Source organism: Phyllobates terribilis, unplaced genomic scaffold (genome assembly GCF_046119375.1).
Source record: "Phyllobates terribilis strain yellow unplaced genomic scaffold, ASM4611937v1 Scaffold_2__4_contigs__length_985480577, whole genome shotgun sequence".
NCBI lineage: Eukaryota > Metazoa > Chordata > Amphibia > Anura > Dendrobatidae > Phyllobates > Phyllobates terribilis.
In genome coordinates, this window is record NW_027362762.1 from 165522831 (window position 1) to 165548289 (window position 25459).

The window sequence follows — 25459 nt, forward strand, 5'->3', positions numbered from 1 at the left end:
ATAGATTGCCACTACATTCTAACTTGGATAAAACTCTGATGATTGATGGGGGTCCCAGTGGTAGCTCCTACTGATCTAGAAGTTATCACCTATCCTGTGAATAGCTGATAAAGAGTTATTCCGGTTGGAAAACGTTAAGTCATCTATAGGGTTAAAACGTGTGTCTGTTAATATAATATAAAGCAGCATAATGTAATTGTCATTCACAATATGAATCTCCCTCTCTGCAATCTTCACTTATTCCTACATCTGTGTCCTCACCACCAGAGCACTGTAGGTTTCTAGTTAACATAGAAATACAGCTAATAATAACTAAACTAACAAATAAATACATACAGTTTTGAAGGGAATCTGTCAGCAGCTTTTGTGCGATGTATTCTGAGAGGACCAAGATGTAGGGGAAGAGAGCCTGATTCCAGCAGTGATGTGTCACTTACCGGGCAGTGCTTTGCTGTTTCAATACAATCAGCAGAACATTATCACTTCAGGACAATCTGTCTGGTGTATTCTAATCCAACCCCACCCCCAGCACTGAGTAGCAGCTTTATGTCACTATACAATGTACCCAGAAAGCTGTGATGTTGATGAGGTTATACACAGCTCAACAACTGAGCTCTGCTAGATCTGCAGCAGAGAAAACCGTGTCTATCACAACTATTGCAACCTGTATACTAAGTGATACCGGCTGACAGTTTTCCTTTAATAGATATGCAATATGTACCATACTGCAGTGATATGTAAAATTCCCCTCAGCAGGCTCCATTCCACCCGGACCAACTACAGAAATAGGCCCACAATGACTAGAACTTCAAAGATAGTTAGAGGCGCCTATTGCACTCAGAGCTGTATGTAGATTTAGGTATGGGTTACTCAGTCCACGGGTGGATAGATCCTTGCTGTGAACAAAAGCAGGGCTGGGCTCAAAACGCGTCGGTGTTTGTGAGTATGAAGTTATAATGTAGGATTTTAATAATATTTCAGTAAAACGTTTGAACCCAAACTACTGTGCCTATTGGTGAATCGGCCCCCCCATGTATATTGAGTATTTCAGCATGGATTTCTGGCTTCTGGCTCCTATTTTGTATAAACCAGTCTAAGCAAAAGGCTCACTCTGCTTGCTAGTAGTATGAACTCCATTTTAAGTCATCATACACAGTTAACACGAGGACACATGAAATGTCAAGGGTCTTCGTGGTCTTTAAATGAAAATCTGCTGTACAAATTGATCATATAATAAAGCCTCCATCTGCATAATATACTTGTGGTCCTCAAGTCACATTTTCTCGCATTTTATCTCACCTTCAAGCTCTTCTTTTTCATAATGGATATTGAGGACGGAGCTGGTTCCACCTTGATCCACAATAGCCTCTTCATCAGATCGCTGTTAAAATAATAAAGTGTCATAATTAAAATAATGTAATATAATAATATAGTAGAAGTACATACAGTACAGACCAAAAGTTTGGACACACCTTCTCATTTAAAGATTTTTCTGTATTTTCATGACTATGAAAATTGTACATTCACACTGAAGACATCAAAACTATGAATTAACACATGTGGAATTATATACTTAACAAAAAAGTGTGAAACAACTGAAAATATGTCTTATATTCTAGGTTCTTCAAAGTAACCACCTTTTGCTTTGATGGCTGCTTTGCACACTCTTGGCATTCTCTTGATGAGCTTTAAGAGGTAGTCACCGGAAATGGTCTTCCAACAATCTTGAAGGAGTTCCCAGAGATGCTTAGCACTTGTTGGCCCTTTTGCCTTCACTCTGCGGTCCAGCTCACCCCAAACCATCTCGATTGGGTTCAGGTCTGGTGACTGTGGAGGCCAGGTCATCTGGCGTAGCACCCCATCACTCTCCTTCTTGGTCAAATAGCCCTTACACAGCCTGGAGGTGTGTTTGGGGTCATTGTACTGTTGAAAAATAAATGGTGGTCCAACTAAACGCAAACCGGATGGAATAGCATGCTGCTGCAAGATGCTGTGGTAGCCATGCTGGTTCAGTATGCCTTCAATTTTGAATAAATTCCCAACAGTGTCACCAGCAAAGCACCCCACACCATCACACCTCCTCCTCCATGCTTCACGGTGGGAACCAGGCATGTAGAGTCCATCCGTTTACCTTTTCTGCGTCGCACAAACACACGGTGGTTGGAACCAAAGATCTCAAATTTGAACTTATCAGACCAAAGCACAGATTTCCACTGGTCTAATGTCCATTCCTTGTGTTCTTTAGCCCAAACAAGTCTCTTCTGCTTGCTGCCTGTCCTTAGCTGTGGTTTCCTAGCAGCTATTTTACCATGAAGGCCTGCTGCACAAAGTCTCCTCTTAACAGTTGTTGAAGAGATGTGTCTGCTGCTAGAACTCTGTGTGGCATTGACCTGGTCTCTAATCTGAGCTGCTGTTAACCTGCGATTTCTGAGGCTGGTGACTCGGATAAACGTATCCTCAGAAGCAGAGGTGACTCTTGGTCTTCCTTTCCTGGGGCGGTCCTCATGTGAGCCAGTTTCTTTGTAGCGCTTGATGGTTTTTGCAACTGCACTTGGGGACACTTTTAAAGTTTGCCCAATTTTTCGCACTGACTGACCTTCATTTCTTAAAGTAATGATGGCCACTTGTTTTTCTTTACTTAGCAGCTTTTTCTTGCCATAATACAAATTCTAACAGTCTATTCAGTAGGACTATCAGCTGTGTATCCACCAAACTTCTGCACAACACAACTGATGGTCCCAACCCCATTTATAAGGCAAGAAATCCCACTTATTAAACCTGACAGGGCACACCTGTGAAGTGAAAACCATTTCCGGTGACTACCTCTTGAAGCTCATCAAGAGAATGCCAAGAGTGTGCAAAGCAGTCATCAAAGCAAAAGGTGGCTACTTTGAAGAACCTAGAATATAAGACATATTTTCAGTTGTTTCACACTTTTTTGTTAACTATATAATTCCACATGTGTTAATTCATAGTTTTGATGCCTTCAGTGTGAATGTACAATTTTCATAGTCATGAAAATACAGAAAAATCTTTAAATGAGAAGGCTGTCCAAACTTTTGGTCTGTACTGTATGTCATAATAATTTTGTCTTTAACTTCGTGGTTACACATTGAAACCTTCCAGACAAACTGGTAAAACTACGAAACTAAATAATCCCGGCATTACATGTTTATTGACCAATCAGAATAACATTATTATGAGGTACCATGGTTTTCTCATCCTGTACAATCCATTTAATACGTGGCATCAGCACTTTAAGCATGGGGAGGAAGAGCTCCAATCCCCAGGGCCCGAACACAGGTTCGGAGATAAAAAGGAAATAAAAATTACTTAACGGGTTTATCCACGACTATTTTTTTTTTTTTTAACTATGTGCCTAAATGCTAACAGGCAGGTATTAGCTAACTACCTGCCTGTTCTTCCCAGTGCCAGCTCAGAGCAGTCACCAACCGATCCTGCCGGAAATTCAGTTGCTTCACATCAACAGAGCAGCTCCTCCTCTTCTGGGCTGCTCTGTCGACAGTGTGTCACTGCCGAGAGCATGCTGATTGACAGCTGATTAACCACAGTTTGACAGCCGACTCCACGTTGCCTAACTGTGGTTAATCAGCTGTCAATCAGCATGATATCGGCAGTCATGTCCTGTCAACAGAGCAGAGTGGAAGAGAAGCTGCTGCTCTGTCGACAAGATGTCTGTAGAAGCCGCTGAATTGCCAGTAGGAGCGGTCTGTGACCGCAGAAATCGGTGCCGGTCACAACAGGCAGGTAGTTAGTAACTACCTCCATGAAAGTTCTTAGGCCGAAAGTAAAAAAATTAAATAGTCTTAGATAACTGTTTTAACTAGTAGAGGTGTGAAAGTAGAGACTTTTTTTAACATTGACACAGGCAACTTTCAAGTTAAAATAACGTATTAACTGATTTACAAATATATACCCTCTTTAGCCACTAAAACTGTAGTACATTTCCTAAAAAATAAACATAATTTTTTCAAAGTAATTCACATAATATTCTTCATTTGTTGAAGTCTAACATAGAAAATTAATGTAACACAGACACATATAATCATCCCTTAGCAAACTTAGCAAAGCCAACTTCTGTGTAATGTATTTAAATTCAAGAAGCACTCAGTCACGATTATATCTCAATAAAGTGGAAAACACGCTGCGGTAACCAGGCTTCGAATTAAGCAGTAAATATGAAATCGGGATCTGTAGGATTAATAAATTATACCAAAACAAAAATGTACACCGAAGGGATATGAATGCACTTGTACACAATAGATTTATCCCTGATATCTTCTTTTATGGTTTTTATTGTTAAAACCTCACATCAGGACCGAGATCTACTAACTACCAGCCAAACCTTGACACTTCTAAAAATCAGGCCGATTTATTACCTTTTGGGCTCGGACTGACCGAATGAAAATTATATTTTTCCATCTTCTCCTCGGCCAAACTCTGGCCAAACTCTGGCCAAACTCTGGCCAAACTCTGGCCAAACTCTGGCCAAACTCTGACCAAACTCTGACCAAACTCTGACCAAACTCTGACCAAACTCTGACCAAACTCTGACCAAACTCTGACCAAACTCTGACCAAACTCTGACCAAACTCTGACCAAACTCTGACCAAACTCTGACCAAACTCTGACCAAACTCTGACCAAACACAAATATAGTTTAAAGTGTAACTGTTGTTTCAGATGAATAAGCTGGCATGTGTGTAATAACAGTATATCTGACCATTATATGCCTTGCATCCTGCACTCCTTAGCCGTTTTCCCCTTCTGTCAGTTTTTCCGTGCTCTGCTCCAAAGTGAGTAGAGATTTAAAGGAGCATTCTCATCTCCAAAATACTAACCCAATATGTAGTTAATATCAAATACTTTCAATTAGAAATGTGATATAGTTCTTCTGATTTACTATGTTGCTTATCGCATGTGCAGGGCATTGCAGTAGCTTAGGTATCCTTGGTTATGACCACTCATAGTTAGTTAGCTGGCTGCTAGTGGTCGTAAACAAGGATACCTAATCTACTGCAATGCCTGCACATGGAGTTATATCGAACCAAGACAAAAGATGTTTCTAGGCACCAAACATCTCAAATAATCAACAAAAATGAAGCTATAAAGTCTAATATACTTGGGAAATAGACTGCTGAGATTATATGCTGATAGAAAAAAATCTTTATTGATACCACAAACACTTGGTGTATTAAAAAATACTTAAAAACAGGGAGGTGCAAAAAAAATAACCCCTAGAAATGAGGCATAATAGTACACATAAAGATATAATACAATACATACATAACCCCACTCCCATGCATGGTGTGAGCAGAAAAATACATATAGAGCAATGATATATTGGTTGCAAAAATATATACTATTAGAGAATAAATAAATCTGTACAATGTGACAGATATACCACACCAATGCATATTGACAACCAATAGGTAAACATGAGAAATACAAAAATAATAGATATAATATCCATACAAACCACCAGTGGCAGAAAGGGAGTGGGTAGGAGACCCTACGCGTTACGCCACATCCAGCTTCAAACAGGAAAGAGGAAGTAGGTCACAGCGGTGCAGCGGCGTGCATGTCACGGTGGACCACACAACCGGAAGGGATGTCATCCCTTTCTGCCATTGGTGGAGAGCAAGTTGGGACGATGAAGTCACCTGGCCCCATGGATATGTTGTTTGGGGTTGCCAGGAGGGACCGATTGAGACATTCGGAGAAGCCAGATTGGGACCAGCTGGTCATCTGGCCCCATAGAAACTCTCAGAAAGGCCAGTGTGGGACCCTCGGGTCTCCTGGCCTTGTACCTCAATGGACTGTTGGCTTCCTAAGTTTGCCGCTACCTCTTCTCTGTGGGAGCCCGGCAAAAGCGGGGGACCACTGGTTGAGGTAGTTGGCCCTAGAAGTCCCAAAGTCGCAGTTGCTCTATTCCTATCAGGCCAGAGGAAGGGTGAGACTGTGTAATTTTGCACCATCTTGGGTGTTTGATGGGACTGTTCTATATGTTTATTGTCTGTTTATTGCTTCAATAAAGTATTGCCACACTGTTTTACCCTCACCCTGTGCTGTCTGAGTAGTTTTACGCCCACGCTATTAGTATTAAGACCCCGGGTCTTCACAAGCATATAATCTCGGCAGTCTATTCACCAAGTATATTATACTTTTATATCTTCATTTTTTGTTGATTTGAGATGCTTGGTGTAGAAACATCTTTTGTCTTGATTCGATATATTTCCTTCTTTGGTGTGTGGCACAGCATCTTTTTGACATAGTCCATGTGCTGCCAGTTCTGTATAGATTTATTTGCACAAGGGGTTAGTAAGATAGCTTATCAGAAGAACTATACTACATTTCTAATTGGAGGCATTTGCTAATGTTATTATTACACCTAATACATATTGGGATAGGATTGGAGATGGGAATACCCCTTTAACCAGTATGACATAATTTTCAATCTACTCTGGGGGTTCTTAGATGCGTGCAGTTCCATAATGACCTAGTTTAGTAGAGCATGAAGTTTCATTATCTTGATGATAATTGTTCATTTCCCATAAATTCTGCAGTTAGATAAGGATACAATCCACACTAATGAGACTGAAGCTTGCAAAACAAAATAATAATTAATGGCAGTAGAAATTCTGCAACTATTGGCAGGAGGATAAAGAGCCCAGTGTTCACTTACTGTCCTGCCACTATATTTATATTGAGATCCGAGGTGGTTTAAAGGAGTTGTCTGAAAGGGTAACTGTGCTTTCAAGGAACTATTAAGAATAAGGGGTCCTTTGTGTGTACATGAGGAATATCACCATTCCTGGCCCTTATATGACTTACATCCTGCATTCTCACCCGTTTTCTCCTCTCCATGCTCTATCTGTAATTTGCAATCCTCTGATAGCTTGGGGAGGAGAGAAGCTGCTGGGATTTCTTTCACTGACAGCACAGAGACGGGAATGGCTGCTCTTCTATATAAGCAAAAATTCACAGAGAAAATAGGATAAACGATCTAAGGGTATCCAAAAATATATATGGCAACAGAAAAATTACCCCTTCAAAGATTAGTAAATCTTTAGTAGGTACCCCAAAAAATACCCAAATAACACCACAAAATTCTACAAAGAAATAGGTGGAACAAGAGGATCCCTTCAAAAAAACAATAGGGTAGGAAATGGAAAAGGCACCTACAGTATCCCTGTAAGACTCTAATACTTAGTTGCCTGAGCCGTGAAGGTTGGCACCCAAAAATTGCATAATGGTGTCCCCGCTCAAGGTAGGCTAAGCTTTATTATTTCCTAATGAGGTACCTAAAGTGTAGGAAAGGTAAAATAGTAATAATTACTTAGCCTATTGATAATGCTCTGGGAAAAACAAACAGGACAGCATGCAGTAACCATAGATAGAGTATACCTCCATAATATAAGAAGGAGTAATTTTTTACAAAACCATTATGTGGCAATGGGCCCCATCAGGCCTTTGGAGCCAAGTGTGATTGCCTAAGAAAACGACTATGGATGTGACAAGCAGTAACAGAAGAAATCACAGGACTAAGCAAAAACTATTGATATTACAGATAAAACACTGCAGGCAAAAGTAATAAGAGGACTATCATCCTATTATTTAAGTTCAAAGGTGTTGCTTTTTAAGGGAGAAGACATCTGAACCGATGATAAACATCATTTTACACATAGTACTGATAAAAAAGTGTGTGTTTATAGGGATTTCCTCTTTCAAATTTTCTGTCCAAAATTCTTATCCTTGGTTTTAAAAAGAAGAAAATGAACTACTACTCCTCCTCCCCAGGTCCAGTGCTGCACCTCTGCTGCCGCTCGATTCCCCGTCAACAGCACTGAGGTGAATCACTGGTCTGAGCAGCTCGGGCCATAGTCTTCAGCAGGTCCTCTGAGCACTGTGATTTGCTGCAGCCATGTTGTGATAACACAGGAGCAGCGGCAGAGATGCAATGCTGGACCTGGGGAGGGTGAGTAACAGATAGTTTTATTATTTGTAATACGGGAACATGGATTTTGGACAGAATGATGAAAGGGGAAAGTCTCAGTCGTTAATAACTTTCATAGTTCAAATCCCACCAAAGACATCATCTGTAAGGAGTCTGTATGTTCTCCCCGTGTTTCTGTGGGTTTCCTCCGTGTTCGCCGGTTTCCTCCCACACTCCAAAGACATACTGATAAGGAATCTAGAGTTTGAGCCCCAATGGGGACAGTGATGATAATGTCTGTAAAGCGCTGTGGAATTAATGGTGCTATATAAGCAAAGCATAATAATAGTAAGAATTTAAAAAACTTTTAAATTAATTCTATTTATTTTTTGCTGACCATCTCTATCTATAGAAAGAAATGGGACAGAAGGAATGGAGAAAAATATAAAGGCCCCCAAAAGTCACAACATTTTTGCACAAAATGAGGCATCACAAAAATTTTAGTCCAGCATGACCAGTTGGGTGGAGCAAGGAAGGGTACGGGGGCGTGACAGGGCTTGGAGACCCCCGTAGTCAAATTCATGACAAGTAGTGCTGTTCCTTATGCCACAAATCTAACTCCAGTACCTGACTGGAGTAACATTTGTGCAAGGTGCACAGGGAGGCACACACCACTTCGTGCTTCGCTTGATTCTTTAAGAGACGTGCACCTTGTAAATAATCAAGCGTCTCGCACTCCACGTAAATATATGAGATCAATAGTTAGGGACAGATTTTTTGGAGGTAGATTTTTAAGGTGGATTTTTGTTTTATTTCCTAAAACATTGTTTCATTCAGTTCAATGCAATGGCAAATTTCTATTACCTTATGGGAATACCCATTAAACATACTGTACGTCGTACCTGTGTTGTAGCTATAACTAAATACCTACATAATTGAGCAAGGCAAAAATGCAGAACCATAACTTTTTGTTTCTAGCAGACCAAACACGGATTACCTTTACACATTTCTTTGCACTCTTTCTAACGTGACCTTCAACTCATTGCCACACAATTGTGTAAGTACCAGAAAAAGAAAAAAGCGAAAACCGAATCAACAATTCTATAGCAAAAATTAGTCAATGTTTATTATGATACAAAGATCAGACATATACAGAGATCAGTACAACAATATAAAAAGAATAATAAAATCAACAACAGCCCTCTCCACATGTGACCCCACACAAGGACCCATAATGTAAGTAATCCATGGCAAATACAGATCCTATATATTTACTTATATTATATCATATCTGGTGTATATATAACAAGTGTAAGCATTAAAATGGATACTATATATGCTGAGAACCCTCACTGATGTGTAGTGAAAACAAGTGGAAGTCATTAACCATATCACCCTCCTATTAACTGCTGTTATCATCAAGTGCGGTGCACTAGATAAATAGAGGGAACATGAGTGTCCCCATTTGTATGCTTACCGCAGCTCTCCAGTGTCCACATGTAATCACCAGGGGGCAATGGCACTGTTAGGGGTCCATGAAGGGGAGGCACATGTCGAGAGAGGCGCCCCGACGCGCGTTTCGGCTGTTCCCTTCGTCAGGGGACAGCCGAAACGCGCGTCGGGGCGCCTCTCTCGACATGTGCCTCCCCTTCATGGACCCCTAACAGTGCCATTGCCCCCTGGTGATTACATGTGGACACTGGAGAGCTGCGGTAAGCATACAAATGGGGACACTCATGTTCCCTCTATTTATCTAGTGCACCGCACTTGATGATAACAGCAGTTAATAGGAGGGTGATATGGTTAATGACTTCCACTTGTTTTCACTACACATCAGTGAGGGTTCTCAGCATATATAGTATCCATTTTAATGCTTACACTTGTTATATATACACCAGATATGATATAATATAAGTAAATATATAGGATCTGTATTTGCCATGGATTACTTACATTATGGGTCCTTGTGTGGGGTCACATGTGGAGAGGGCTGTTGTTGATTTTATTATTCTTTTTATATTGTTGTACTGATCTCTGTATATGTCTGATCTTTGTATCATAATAAACATTGACTAATTTTTGCTATAGAATTGTTGATTCGGTTTTCGCTTTTTTCTTTTTCTGGTAGTTCTATATTTGGCGATGGAGTCGCATTTAGTCCATATAGGGTAGTAATTAATAGGAGGTACATATTATACCTATATTTACACACACTATGTGATTTATACTACCCATCTATGATTGGTGTTTCTTATACACAATTGTGTAAGGTAGCGCTATTCATCGTGTTGAGGGGCACTCACTTCACCGGGTCAATTGAAGCACACATGCAACGTTTTCCGGTAATCTACAGTCCACCAGTTTATTAAACATCATAAACTGCTTATAAAACATAGTCCATCTCAGTGGCTCGCAGGCATGTCACACATGTAATATCCTAGAGCCTTTTTAGTGGCAGCTATGCCCGCTTGGCTTCAGATACAGCCTTCAGCAAGATAACAATATCAATGTCCATATCAAGCGGCGTTTTTACCTTTGCCGGGTCTAGCGGCTTCCATCAGCTCGGTTCTGCCAAAGCTGTGGCTTAAGGCTCACCAGGTGTGGCCCCCAGGCCACGTGCCTTCCAGGGCTAATGGTGTCCCAGACACAGGGATCAGGTCTCTTGCCTCCCCTGTTTCAAAACTACCAGGATAAATATATCCTCTGTGCGCACAGGACCTGTGATGTCACAGTCATGTGATCAGTCACCTGAAGGGGAGGTACATGGTCAGCCAGAACACACCCCCTCTGACATTTTGGCAATGCAGCAAGCCGCTGCATTACATATCCCCCCCTTGTTCAAGTCCACGGTATTGAACACATGATATATACAATCATGTTATAACCCACGGTTCACACAGAGACCACATACTTGACGTTTGCGCTGCTCAGCCCCCAGCCCATCCGTCATTGTCACTAACTTCGTCAAGCCACATTTCCCAGTCGTAACCTTGTCAGACCTACCCCGCTCCCAGCGGTCGATACAAGGGCAAGTGAGTCGCACTGCTGTATCTAAGGTCAGGTCTGTCTCGTACTTTATTGGGTCATTTGTATGGGCCTTTCAGACCTGAGTTACTGGAGGACTCACTACCTCTAAACCCATGCCCACTATCCTCAGGACATCTTGAAAGGTCTCCAACTTCTGCTGTAGCCGTTCTATTATTTGGAGGGCCCTTTCTCTGTCTGGTCTCACAATTTATAGACGGCTGCCAACTTCTGCTGCTCAGGCGACGCTGTCTTTCCATTCGCAGTCTGACGAGATTCAACTGTTCTACCTCTCGCAGGTAGGTCACTCAGTACTCTATCAGCATGCGTATATGTGCAAGATTTTCTTCCGTGCCTACAGCAGAGAATGACACCATGCAGTCTTCATCCGGTAACCAGTCCTGATGATCACGTGGACTGCTTATTTTTAACACACCAGACTTCTTTACCATCATTTGCATGGTTCAGCCTTATCTCCCAATGAGCTTTCTTACCAGAGCATGAGGCACGCCGATGACTTCTTCCCGCAGACTTGGAGCTTTCCTCATAAGCTCCAGTTGTCTAATGACTTGTTCCGTCTTCAACCCGACAATCCGCTTCGTGCAAACACATCGCCAGTGCATGTCACTTAGGATAGCCACCCTCTTCACTGACTTCGGTTGTGGACAGGACCACCAGCTGTTTAGCTTCTTAGGTCCAGTACACCTTACAGGCTCCCACGGCCTTCTTAAACTCTTCATGCACGGACTCGCTGGTGCATTCTTCTCTCAAATCTTCGGGTACATCTATGAGGCACTTGTACTGAGTTTCTGTCTCACCAGTGGTCTCCAAACGATCATCAGGCTCAGGTTTCAGGGACAACTGACTTTCAGCTTCTTCACCCTGTATGCTTCCCCTGAGCTAACTCACAGCTATGAACTCAAGAATTCTCCTCAGGTCCACCTTCTCATGGTATAAAGGATTAAGCGCAACTTGTTTGCCCTTTTCCTTCTCCAAGGCGGCCTTGTTCACTGATTGGTACTTTGCCAGGCGACCTTTGAGCTCGAAAACTTTTTCCTCTAGCTCAGCTACTCGCCTCTCAGCAGCCCAACTCTGAAGCTCTTCCTGCTTCAACTGCTCCTTTATCAGTAGAGTTCTCTCAGACCTCTCTGTTTCCAATGCGCCCACTCAGCTCTCGACAGCCAGTCTCTCAAGCTTCTCTTGCTTCAAATGGGCTTGTAGCGTCTCCTTGAGCTCCTTGATCTCGGCTCTTACTTCCACTGAATCATCCAAGCTCGCATTATTCGAGGTGGTATTTACTTCATACCTCCCTTTTCCAGTGGCACACTCCTGATACTGGTCTGTGGCTTCTCTGATGGACTCCTCCAACTTTTTCCGTTCAGCTTCCATCCTGCCAATTCTATCCTTAAGGCATGTCTCTGCCCTCTGGAGATCATCACAGAACGTCTGCAGCTCCTTCACCTGAGCTTCCAGTCCTAGGATCTTTTTGCGGAGATCATCATTCTCATCACAGGTGTCCTGTAAAGTGGTCTCAATCCCTTGGCGCATGTGCTCTGCATCCGCCTTATCATCCTCTAGTTTTTTCTTAACCTTGAGGAGATCCTCATAGTCTCTTTTGGTTTGTTGCAGTTCCCTATTGAATTTTTCATGCATCTTTTCTGCCTCACGGTCGTGACCAGACACTTCATCTTTTAATGCCCCTTTCAGGGCGGATAGCTCCCGGTCACGCTGGTTCAGAGAGTCCTCCAGCCGCTCCTTCTCCTGCATCAGCTGCTTCACCTGCTCCTGAAATCTCTGCTCTTCCTTCACATCCACAGAGCCTTTCTTCACTTGGTTCAGCTCTGACTGTACCAGGGAGAAACGCTCTTTCATCTCGTACAGCTCATCTTCAAACTCCATTTTGTCAAGCTTCAACTGAAAAACTTCCGCTTTGGTTTTGCGGAGGCCCTCTTTATTTTTCTGGAACATTTCCTTTCATTTGTTGATTTCCTCGCTGCTTTCCTTTAGTTCTCGCTGTAAGTTCCTCACAGCCTGGTTTATTTTCTGCCGCTCAGACTCCAGGCTCAGCTGGTCCTGGGACACGTTCTCCATGTTTTTCCTTAGTTGCTGCACGTCATTCTGATACTGCTGCCTGACAGGCTCCAGCTCTTGGTCAGGATTGGCCACCTCTTCTTTCAGCACCCCCTTCAGGGCTGTCAGTTCCTGATCCTTCTGTATCCGTAGATCATCCTGCTTGAGTCGAATCTGCAGAACTGCATCCAACTCTTCCTCCTGGTTTTCTTTGTTATCTGAAGGCGGATCCACACTCGGAATAAAGGCACACAGCATTGCATTTTCTTTATTTACCCTTTCAGCAAAGGCTACAGGAGCAACGTTTTTGTGGCCCTTGCGCCTTCGACGACGAGAGGAGGACTTTCTCACCTCGTTTAACTCCTCCTGACTGAACTCTCTTTCTACTTTCATAGTGTCACCGTCAGCTGTGGGGTCTGTGTCACTCCCCAGTGTAGTGTTGTGGCACAACAAGTCACCTTCCACTTTGTTGTCAACCCCTTCTACTGGAGCTACCCCATTCTCAACGGTCGAATTGTCATTTTAGGCGGTACCAACACACGACCAGTAACCAATTCTGGTTTTGTATGCTCCACCCCCTTTTGAGACTCCATCCCCTTTTGGACAACCACACCTGTAGGGAGTACTTTAAAAAAAAAAACGCAATAGTCTTAGGACCCAGTTCACAACATCTCTTACTGCCTCCCTGGGCACTCTGGGATAGTACCAGCGCCACAGGAGAACTCAAGGAATGGTCCGCTGCCGCCATTCTGTAACATGCCAACAGCTCCTGCCGTTCCTGTACCATGTCCTGTTGTCGTTTCTTAAATACCTGCTGTTGTGATTTAACCACTTTAATCGCTCAATAGCTTCAGTCTCATTTGCTGCTCCTTTCACAGCCAATCACGGTACGCTGCTCACACCGCTCTCCCCGAAAAAATTTTCGTGGCCCCACCAAGCCACAGCAAACCAGGTTTGAGTGCGACGACAATTTTCGCAACCCCGCCGAGTTACAGCCAGATGCTTTAATCTTCGCGACCCCACCGAGCCACAGCCAGAAACTTGCATCCACGTTCGTCGTCATGTGTCGTTACCCCTTGCAACCAGGCTGCAGTTGCCCGCATTCTCTAACCAACTGTAAGGTAGCGCTATTCATCATGTTGAGGGGCACTCACTTTACCGGGTTAATTAAAGCACACATGCAACTTTTTCCGGTAATCTACAGTCCAGCAGTTTATTAAACATCATAAACTGCCTATAACATAGTCCATCTCAGTGGCTCGGAGGAATGTTACACATGTAATATCCTAGAGCCTTTCCAGTGGCAGCTATGCCCGCTTGGCCTCAGATACAGCCTTCAGCAAGATAACAATATCAATGTCCATATCAAGCGGCATTTTTACCTTTGCCGGGTCTAGCGGCTTCCATCAGCTCTGTTCTGCCAAAGCTGTGGCTTAAGGCTCACCAGGTGTGGCCCCCAGGCCACGTGCCTTCCAGGACTAATGGTGTCCCACACACAGGGATCAGGTCTCTTGCCTCCCCTGTTTCAAAACCACCAGGATATATATATCCTCCGTGCGCACAGGACTTTTTTTTAAGTTGTCTATGTACTTGGAAGAAACAAGCTTTCTCAAGGGCATCTGCTATAACATGGCTATATTTTTAGCTCCGTCTTACGGAGTATCAGCTGTATGTAAAGACATAAATTGATTTTCAGTTAAATATATCTCCCGTACAGCAGTTTATAGATTTTACTTTACATCTGGATACATAACACTTGACATTGAATGTAACCTGGATTAAATCAAATCAAACTGTCCACTTAGGAAGCAACACTGATTGACAATCAATTTCACATGCTGTTGTGCAAATGGAATAGACAATAGATGGAAATTATTGGCAATTATCAAGACACACTCAATAAAGGAGTGGTTCTGCAGGTGGGGACCACAGACCACATCTCAGTACCAATGCTTTCTGGCTGATGTTTTGGTCACTTTTGAATGTTGGTTGTGCCTTCACACTCGTGGTAGCATGAGACGGACTCTACAACCCACAGAAGTTGCTCAGGTAGTGCAGCTCATCCAGGATGGCACATCAATGCGAGCTGTGGCAAAAAGGTTTGCTGCGTCTGTCAGCGTAGTATCCAGAGGCTGGAGGCGCTACCAGTAGACAGGCCAGAACACCAAGAGAAGTGGTGGGGGCTGTAGGAGGGCAACAACCCAGCAGCAGGACCGCTACCTCCGCTTTTGTGCAAGGAGGAACAGGAGGAGCACTGCCAGAGCCCTGCAAAATGACCTCCAGCAGGCCACAGATGTGCATGTGTCTGCACAAACGGTTAGAAACTGACTCCATGAGGGTGGTATGAGGGCCCGACGTCCACAGATGGGGGTTCTGCTCACAGCCCAACACCGTGCAGGACGCTTGGCATTTGCCACAGAACACCATGATTGGCAAAGTCGCCACTGGCGCCCAGTGCTCTTCACAGATGAAAGCAGGGTCACACTGAGCACATGTGACAGACGTGACAGAGTCTGGAGACGCCGTGAAGAGCGATCTGCTGCCTGCAACATCCTTCAGCATGACCGATTTGGCAGTGGGTCAGTAATGGTGTGGGGTGGCATTTCTTTGGAGGGCCGCACAGCCCTCCATGTGCTCGCCAGAGGTAGCCTGACTGCCATTAGGTACCGAGATGAGATCCTCAGACCCCTTGTGAGACCATATGCTGGTGCGGTTGGCCCTGGGTTCCTCCTAATGCAGGACAATGCCAGACCTCATGTGGCTGGAGTGTGTCAGCAGTTCTTGCAAGATGAAGGTGACTCGCCCCCTGGGCCGTGGGGTACTCGAAACCAGGTCTTCTGGTGTACGGTGCTGAGGGGTGGTAGTAGTCTCCGCGTGGCGGTGACCCGGTCTGTGGCTCAGGGCGGTCAAACCAGTGGCAGTTAAATGTCCGACTACGCCACCCATGGATCGCGGTCATTGTGAACCGCCGCTGCAGGACAGACCGCTGAGGCAGGTGTTGTGGGTGCAGCAGAGAATAGTATAACTCCCCACGGGAGGAGTGTGGCCTCAGGACAGTGTGTAGATAGGATGGGGGTGATGGGGGTTGTGGTGCAGGATGTCCCAGTACTGTTAGTGCTGGTGCAGTAAGAAACACGGAGACAAAGTGTTGCAGTCCAGGTTCTTTACTCACAGCTCGTATACTCCAAGCCACTTCTGTACAGGTAATGGCTGACCACGTCGTGCCGTGCTCTCCAGGTGAGGGGCTCGGCCAACTCCCAGGTCTCTTTGGAGCGCTTCACAGGACCCCCCTTTGTGTGTCCTTTCTCTGGCCTTTCATACCCCACCAGTGACCACGCTTCTGTACAGCTGCCTCGGGCCTTGGCAGGCAAACGTTAGCCTCCGTTTCCCCGACCCTATGTGGTGCCTTTCTAGCAGGTGTAGCAAGGGGCGGCGCCACTTAGAATGTCGCAGCCTCCGGTTCCTAACTGAGGGTAGTTTCGCGCCTCCACTAGTAAGGGATCCGGTACCCTCTCTTGGCCTGACCCCTCCACTCCGGTAGATTCGGGCGTACAGTGGCGACTGGCCGGTCTGCACCCCTGGGGTCCCTTCTTTCCTGTTCCTGGAGCATCCTCCGCTCCTCTTCCTTCCCTCTCCTCTCCAGGCTCTGGCCTCTAGACTAGGCCCGCCTCTGGAGCAGAGCTCGTGCAGAGCCTCTGCTCCCTGTCACTTCTCATCAGACTGAGCCTTGAACCCAAGATGGCTCCTCCCTTTTATACTTCCTAACTGTGCACCTAGGAACTACTCTCTCCCTACCATGCACTACAGGGTTCCCCCTTCCTAGGTGTTCCCTCCCCCCATTCCAGCCAGGGACAGGGACTGTCGTGCTCTACCTGGAGCATATCGGTCGCCCTGGCCCCCCGGAAATGTGGTGTAATGCATGCAGGTATCGGGGTCCTGATCCACACTCCATCCTTACCTGGAAGTGGGATATCACACCTCTGGGTGAGGTGCAATACCTCTGTAGCAACCGAGCCCTTGGGGTGCTACAAAGGCAGCTATGGACTGGCCCATCCGTTCCCCAGACCTGAATCCGATTGAACACATCTGGGACATCATGTCTCGCTCCATCCACCAACGCTACGTTGCACCACAGACTGTCCAGGAGTTTGCGGATGCTTTTGTCCAGGTCTGGGAGGAGATCCCACAGGAGACCATCCGCAACCTCATCAGGAGCATGCCCAGGCATTGTAGGAAGGTTATACAGGCACGTGGAGGCCACACACAATAATGAGCCTCATTTTGACTTGTTTTAAGGACATTACATCAAAGTTAGATCAGCCTGTAGTGTGTTTTTCCACTTTAATTTTGGGAGTGACTCCAAATCCAGGCCTCCACTGGTTAATAAATTTGATTTCCATTGATGATTTTTGTGTGATTTTGTTGTCAGCACATTCAACTTTGTACAGAACAAAGTATTCAATGAGGATATTTCATTCATTCAGATCTAGGATGTGTTATTTGAGTGTTCCCTTTATTTTTTTGAGCAGTGTATATAAACAGATTTATAAATCTAGAAAACAGGAGGAAATCAACATGCTCAGTTTTTAAGCACAGATGATATTGGCATCAGAATGGGGCAAAACACAGAAAAGGCACGGTTCTTAAAGGGATTTTCCAGGATTTTTTAAAAAATTACAAAAATACAAGACATGATCTAAAATAACAAAATAGGCATTACCCTCCTATTAGGACCCCTGTGATTCTATACTTCATGGGTCACAGATGGTCAAACATCAATGATGTAAGATTTATCATTCTTACAAACACAATCACTGGCATCAGGGGTGTACATAGAACTCATGAGGCCCCATAGCAGAAGTCCTAATTGTTCCCCCCCCCCCCCCCAAAAAAAAAATAATATTTAGAGGGGTGGGAGAAGAGCAAATCTCACAACTTTGCAGTCCTTACAAAGTAATTTTGCTCCTATTGAGGCCCCTTAGTATTACTAGATACCCCTTTCATGGCGCCCATAAAGTATGATGCCAACAAATGTGCCCCCCAAATACAGTAAGATACCCCCACAGTGAATTCCTCCAAACACACAGAATGATGACCCTACAGTATAATGACCCGAAAAGTATGATACCCCCAGAGAGACCCCACACAATGATGGCCCCCGACACAGCCCTCCACACACTGAGGGCCCCCGACACAGTCCTACACACAATGAGGGCCACCGACACAGCCCTACACACAATGAGGGCCCCCGACACAGCCCTCCACACAATGAGGGCCCCCGACACAGCCCTCCACACTATGAGGGCCCCCGACACAGCCCTCCACACTATGAGGGCCCCCGACACAGCCCTCCACACTATGAGGGCCCCCGACACAGCCCTCCACACAATGAGGGCCCCCGACACAGCCCTCCACACAATGAGGGCCCCCGACACAGCCCTCCACACAATGAGGGCCCCGACACAGCCCTCCACACAATGAGGGCCCCGACACAGGCTCTCCATACAGTATAATAGCCCTCTATACATTATAGTGGCCCCCACAACCCTCCACACAGTATGCTGGGCCCCACATATTTTAATGGCTCCCACATAGCCATCCAAACAGTATAATGTCAGCCCACACAACCTATCACACAGCATAATGGCCCCCGCACATCCCTCCACACTGTATAATCGCCTCCTCATAGCCCTCCAAAAGGTATGATTGGCCCTCACACAGTCTTCCAAATAGTATAGTAGAGCCCACATAGCCCTCCAACTAGCATGATGGCTCTCCAAATAGCCCTCAAAATAGTATGTTGGCTCCCCAAATAGCATGATGTCTCCCCAAATAGCCCTCCAAATAATATAATGACCCACACATAGCCCTCCAAGTAGTATGACAGCCTCCACAAAGAACTCATTGATTTAAAATAAGTAAATAAATAAAATGAAATACTCATCTCTCCCCATTCCCCTACTGCTCCAGTCTCTGCAGCGTGTGGTCTGAAGCTCTGCACTACTCGGCACAGCTGTCGTGACATAGTGAGGTCATTGAGCCCGTTGCGCTGAGACGTCAGATGCACATCAAGAATGATGGAGGAGTGAGCTGTCGATTCAGTCTTCCATTATTGCTTTTAACTGTATCTGCATCCAGGATGTGGCTATACATTTGCACGTGTGATGCTTGGCCCTGGCGCAGGGGCACCCCAACTCACAGGCCCCATAGCAGCTGGTAAAGATTTTCACACTAGAAATCAATAGGAGATTCACAGGTAAAATCTGTATTCAGTGAAGACAAACTCTCCCATTACTGAGATAGGAGATGGTAGCTGCTACTGATGAGATTCTATGTAGACAGGAGGAGGAAGGAGGAGCTTTATCTCTAGCTCCTCCCTCCTTCCGTCTACATAGAATCTCATCAGTAGCAGCTGCCATCTCCTATCTCAGTAATATAATAATCTGTATTCAGTGAAGACAGATTTGACCTTTTGAGGCTTTTGAAAATGAAAGTTCAAATCAGGAGGAGAAAGAAGCAGATTTCTCTGATAAGATATATCATAAAGTTTGTTATTTTCATGTGTACTATTGATTTATGAAATAAAAAATAAAACGACAGTTACACTTTAAAAAGTAGTGATTTTTAGAAATAATATCTCAGGTTCAATCACTAATAAAAAAAAAATGTGTGTGCGCTTTAGACATTTTTTTGTGCCTCACTTGATAAGTAGGCATGTGACTTAGTGGCAAAAAAGAGTGGCTTAGGGTATGTGCCCACGATCAGGAATAGCAGAATTTGGATGCAGCTCACCTGCGCTGCGTCCAAGACGCTCCGCTCTACATTAGAAGCACAGTGGATTGATTTATAGAAATCCCATGCCCACTGTGCTTCTATCTGAAGCTGCGTAAACTCACCGGCGGTGCGGCTTTACGAGCCGCAAAATGTCAATTTCTGTTGCAGAGACGCTGGTATGTGCAACAGAAATTTTCACAATAGAATGTATAGGATGCGGTAAATCCGCATTGTTCAATGAATACATGGGGATTTATCTGCGTGAGTAGAACGCAGCAAAAATACGCTGCTTCCAAAGCGCTGCTATAGCCTGATTGTGGGCACATACCCTAAAAGGGGTTGTTCAGTCTGAAACGACAAGTCTACAGTCACACTATGTGACTGCGGACTTGTGAATCCTCACATCTCACGCACTGTGAGGATTCTCCGGTGTCAGAACCGGGAATGGCGGTCATCTAAGCACTATATGTGATATGCCTACTCCCGTCCACATTTTGGAGGTGACTTTGAAAACAAATAACAGAATAACTCACAAATAACATAACTGATGATGTCTTGCACGTTCAAAAATAACAAACAGTCATCCGTGGAGAAATCATGTCCATGGATTTACAACAGTTTATGCATAGCGTTATAAGAAAAGATTCTTCAGAACTGTTAATTCACTGGAAATACAGGTATTAATTGAAAGATGCATATCTGGAGAGCAGACAGGTCCTCTTAAAGGGGTATTCCCATCTCCAAGATCCTATCCCAATATGTAGTAGGTGTAATAATAATAATATTCGCAAATAACTCTAATTAGAAATGTAGTATAGTTTTTCTGATTCGCTATGTTTCTTTCCTCATGTGCAGGCATGACTTTAGGTATCCATGGTTACGACCAGTAACAACTAGCTAATAACTGTCATTATATCAGTGGTCGTAACCATGGATACCTAAGAGCCAGAATATGAGGAAAGAGACATAGCGAATCAGGAAAACTATACTACATTTCTTGGGATGAGCTCTTGGAGATGGGGATACCTCTTTAAATATCATGGCACTAAGTTCAGATGTAGCAAAAGTTAACTTGACAAATAATGCGTTACATACCATAAGTCAGTAAAGTTTAGCCTGCATTTAACGTGGGGGAGTCCGAGCCTGGCGACAAACTATGTTCCTATGTAGAGTATCTCATTCCTGTCAGCCTCATTTCTTTTTACGCTATAATTGTATGATTACTGCACATTTTCCGAGAACAAAGTCAGCTTTGCATTAGTAGCAGCACAAGGTGACAGATTTAGCGGTACATCTTGAACAACAAAGCACAGCACCCCGCCGCCGCACAGATTTCCTTTCAGCCCGAGTGCAGAAGCCAGATTACTGAACATTTGGGAACTGCACTAAAAGGCACAGCAAGATGCTAAGTAGTTTGTCAAAGAGTAACTATAAGGTTTGCCCAGTGATCAGGAGCAGCAGATAATTCCACAGGACTCCAGCAAGCAGGATTTGCTATAACCCTGGGGAGCGCTACATAATTATCACCGAAAGTAAAATTAGATATAGTACAATGATTGCCAAAAAAAGACGCTCTAATAGCATGCAAGGGTGGAACATTCTGATAATTACAGCAATTATATTGGGTTTTCTCCACAACATGAGGATAGATCACTGGTTAAAAGGACTGCGTTCCTTAAGACATTTGTCGCGTTGTCACTGGCAAAAATCATTGCGATATGAAGATATTGTTGAAAGGGTATGTTCACACAGTGCTTTTTTTTTTGCAGCCTTTTTTTTCCCCTGCAGGAGTTTTGTAAGTAAAAACGCTGCGAATATTACACAAGTTTTTGATGTGTTTTTTTTCATACATTTTTTTAGTCATCCACTTGAATGGGTAAAAAAAATAAAGGAAAAGAAAAAATCTGCAAAACTGCTGAAAAAAAAAGCGCAGCCCAAAAAACACAAGGAAAAAATGCAGTCTCATTTATTTTGCTACTGTAGAACACTGTTTCTTCAAGTGGAATAAAAGGGGGGAAGAAAAATGAAAACGTAACGCTACGTGTGCACATATCCTCGCGGTGGTGCCTGCAAGTGAACCAACTTATTGCTTTGTTTCAGTTCAGAAAGATATGTGCAATTATATAAAAAGCTATAAAAATCCTACACAAACCGCTCTCATCTGCCCTCAACATCATGCAGCTATTATAATGTCTTTTCCCTTTCCCTTAGGAACAGTTGTCACCTTCCTTGGGATTACACCATTAATAATAAAAAGGTACAGCATGTCCCAAGTGGTCTCTGTTTTCAGCAGCATGACTGCACGTGACGTAAAAGAGATGGAAAAAAACTATGGAAAAGCAAGGAAAAAAGCAAGACCTGCTTAACATCAAATCTGGGTGCATGGATGGTAATTGAGTTGTACAGTAAGGATGGTCTGCACATGGCTAAAGCACCTGTCGCCAGACACAGATAACAAATGATAGCCCGCTCCGTCCTTCTGTACATAATACATAGTAGCAGGCTGCAATACATTTTCAGCATCTGATCGTACAAAAAGTACTTACAAATGTAAAAAATCTCAGAATAGACTGCAGGGGACTTGTATAGTCATATGAGGGTACCACTTGGCCATAGCAGCTGATCCATGAAGGTCAGAGAAGTCAGACTGACAGATGATCGCCTAGCCAACTTTCATACAAAAATGGATTGTGGACGTGAGACAAGACTTCTACTCAATTTTTAGGAATGCTGGTTGGCAATAAAGATTTTTTTTCTTTGCCACACACCACTCAATTGAATAGGAATGAGCAACAAAAACATAGAAGGCGCCACACCAAACCCACACTTATCAATATCGTATCCTGACGGCACCCTACATTTCCAAAAAGCAATTCCCTAAGATCTGCCGAAACGCACTTAAAACACATGTAAATTACACAAGACTGTATCAATACACTTTTATCAAAGTCAAATACCAGTAAGTACTAAAAACAGAGCAGCTTAATATAAAATATGACACACCAAAAAGAGACAAAAAAAGCAGCAAAATATGATGAAAATGCAATGAAAAAAAGCAAGTAATCTAATCTACCTAATAGGTGCAGAAATTTTGGAACATCAAAAACTCAAACACTCAGCGTAGGAATGTTTGGGTGAAATGTGATTGAGACCTAATACATCATTATTTCTTGGAACGGCTTCCTATACAAGCTAGAGCAACCTGATAAGTACAGGCATTCAGCGGGGTGTACAAAAGTTTGTTATTCAACATAAATTGGTAAAATGGCAAAGTGGCTGTAAAAACAACTTTTCAATTTATCTCTTTGAAAAATCCTCTCTGTTCTCAAAAACTGTGGGATTTCAAACTATTTATTTTTAGAGCACCATTGATTCCATGGTGCTGTACATGAGAAGGGGAAACATACATAATACAAAGATAAATTACAGTGAACAGACTAACAGTGAAAGACTGGTGCAGAGGGAAGAGGACACTGCCCTCGTGGGTTTACAGTCTATAGTATAATGGTGAAGGAGACAGTAGGTTAGGTGTTGCAGCAGCTCCGTTGGTGGTGAGTTGACAGTGGTGTCACTGCAGGCTGTGTGTTTTCGAGTTACGTCTAAAAGTTCCGAATGTGCTGGACAATCAGACATGTTGGGGCACTGAATTCCAGAGGATGGGGTACTCTTAAGACATTTTGGACGTTATTGGGTGAGGAACGTATAAGTGTGGAGGAGAGAAGGAGGTCTTGGGAGGACCGGAGAATATGCAATGGAAGATATCAGGAGATTAGTTCGGGGATATATGGAGGAGACAGATTATGGACGGCTTTGTAGGTTAATGGTAATAGTTTCAATTGGATACGTTGGGGAATTGGGAGCGAAAAGTGGTGGAATATGGAGGAGAGAGGTGGATTAGTCGGGCACCTGCGTTAAAGACGAACGGGAGAGGTGCAAGAGTGATCACAGGGAGGCTAGAGAGAAGGATATTGCAGTATTCGAGGTGGGAGATGATGAGGGGATGCACTAACATTTTAGTAGATTCAAGGTTGAGGAAAGGACGGATTCTGGAAATATTTCTTGAGTTGGAGGAGGAAGGCAATAGTAAGGGCTTGGATGTGCGATTTGAAAGACAGGGCAGATTTGAGGGTTACTCCGAGGCAGCGGACTTCCGGGTATTGGGTAAAGTGTGATGTCCATTATATTGTTACTGCTCATTGCCTAGGTTACCGGACACCTCTGCAGCTTATGCGAGGTGGCCTGTTTCCTGGGCAAGAAGCACTTACTTGCAATCTCTTTGCTATAGAGGTTGCAAGCATAGCTCTAAAGTTGTCCAGAATGCAAGATCCAGCCAAATTCAGTCTCCCTGCGTTCCTCTGATGCTGCAGAAGCAAAGCAGCATCTCCTTTCAACTTGATAGAGTGTACAACTTGGGCACAGCCATGCCACTGGTCCAAAATGTCAATCATTAGGACTGCACCACCGTTCAGCAAGCAAAAAGCCGGAAGGCAGAGGAGCTGTGTGCTCTTGAACCACAATGATGTGAATCAGGCCACGACCCCACTAGCAGTATTTGATCAGTATTCAGTCAGTATTTTTTCTCAGGAGTGGGAGCCAAAACCAGGTGAGGAACAATCAGGGAAAAGGTATAATAGAAACAAGTGCACCAATTCCGCATTTATCACCCACTCCTGGTTTTGGCTTCCACTCCTGAGAAAAAATAATGACCAAATACTGATAGTGACCTAACTCTAAATCTCAAGAGGTCGCTTTGCAGAATGCAGTCTACAGTTTATAGCATCTGTGACAAAGTCACTGACAAAGTACTGGAGGGGAGATTGTTAGCTCCAGTAATATAAACATATAAAAATGCACTAGCACACGAAGTGAAGAGAGGGGTTAATCAGACATGTTAAGTGCTACCGTGATTAAACACCTGTAGAGAGGGACAAGTTCAGAAGATAAATTCTCATCCTTTTAGAGCATTTGGTGTGGGGAGGGTCTGGAAGTGAAAGCTCTGGAGCTGTGTTTTAATGTGAAGGAAAGCTAAACCTTGGGTTGTTTGTTCCTGAAGCGGGCAGTTTCTCATAGCAACAAGGACTGTGCCATACGGTATGTTTTGTTTTTCCTGTTAGGCCGGGAAGGCAGAGTTTGTTTTGCTAACATTGCTGTAGTTTATGCAGCACTCTTAATAAACTATCGGAAGACCTAAAGAGACAGTGTTCCTGTGTCTACCTCTATATGCAGCCGACTGAGCCAATCTATCACACATCCTATACATTTTTACAGCGCTGCAAATATAGGTGGTCATGAAATACCTATTATTTGTTGACAATGCCACGGGGCATCCCCAGGAACTCTGAAATCACCCACAGCCCTGTTATTATGAAAGACTTCTACATAAACGGGAATAACATTATATCAGGTAATTGCTAATAACACAATCAAAAATGTCCAAATGTCTCCCGATATCTAATGTTTGGCAAATACACTGACAAGTATGAAAAAGAAAACAGATGGCTTTAATGTTTTTGGAACAGTATTTCTGGTTTATTGTTTCCGGATTAGGTACATAAAATGCAAGAAGTAAAGAACATAATAACAAACAAAACAACAAGAAAACGTCAAAAAATAAAATGGATCTTTAATTACAGGT

At 43.8% G+C, this 25459-nt stretch overlaps 1 protein-coding gene across 1 annotated transcript in view; it reads right to left on the reverse strand.

Annotated features, from left to right (window-relative positions):
• LOC141199519 (electroneutral sodium bicarbonate exchanger 1) overlaps positions 1–25459 on the reverse strand; it is a 265649-nt gene that overhangs the window by 112930 nt on the left and 127260 nt on the right. The window contains exon 2 of the mRNA XM_073663223.1: positions 1300–1381. Within this exon, the coding sequence (XP_073519324.1) occupies positions 1300–1381 (82 nt within the window). The remainder of the gene's footprint in view (positions 1–1299; positions 1382–25459) is intronic.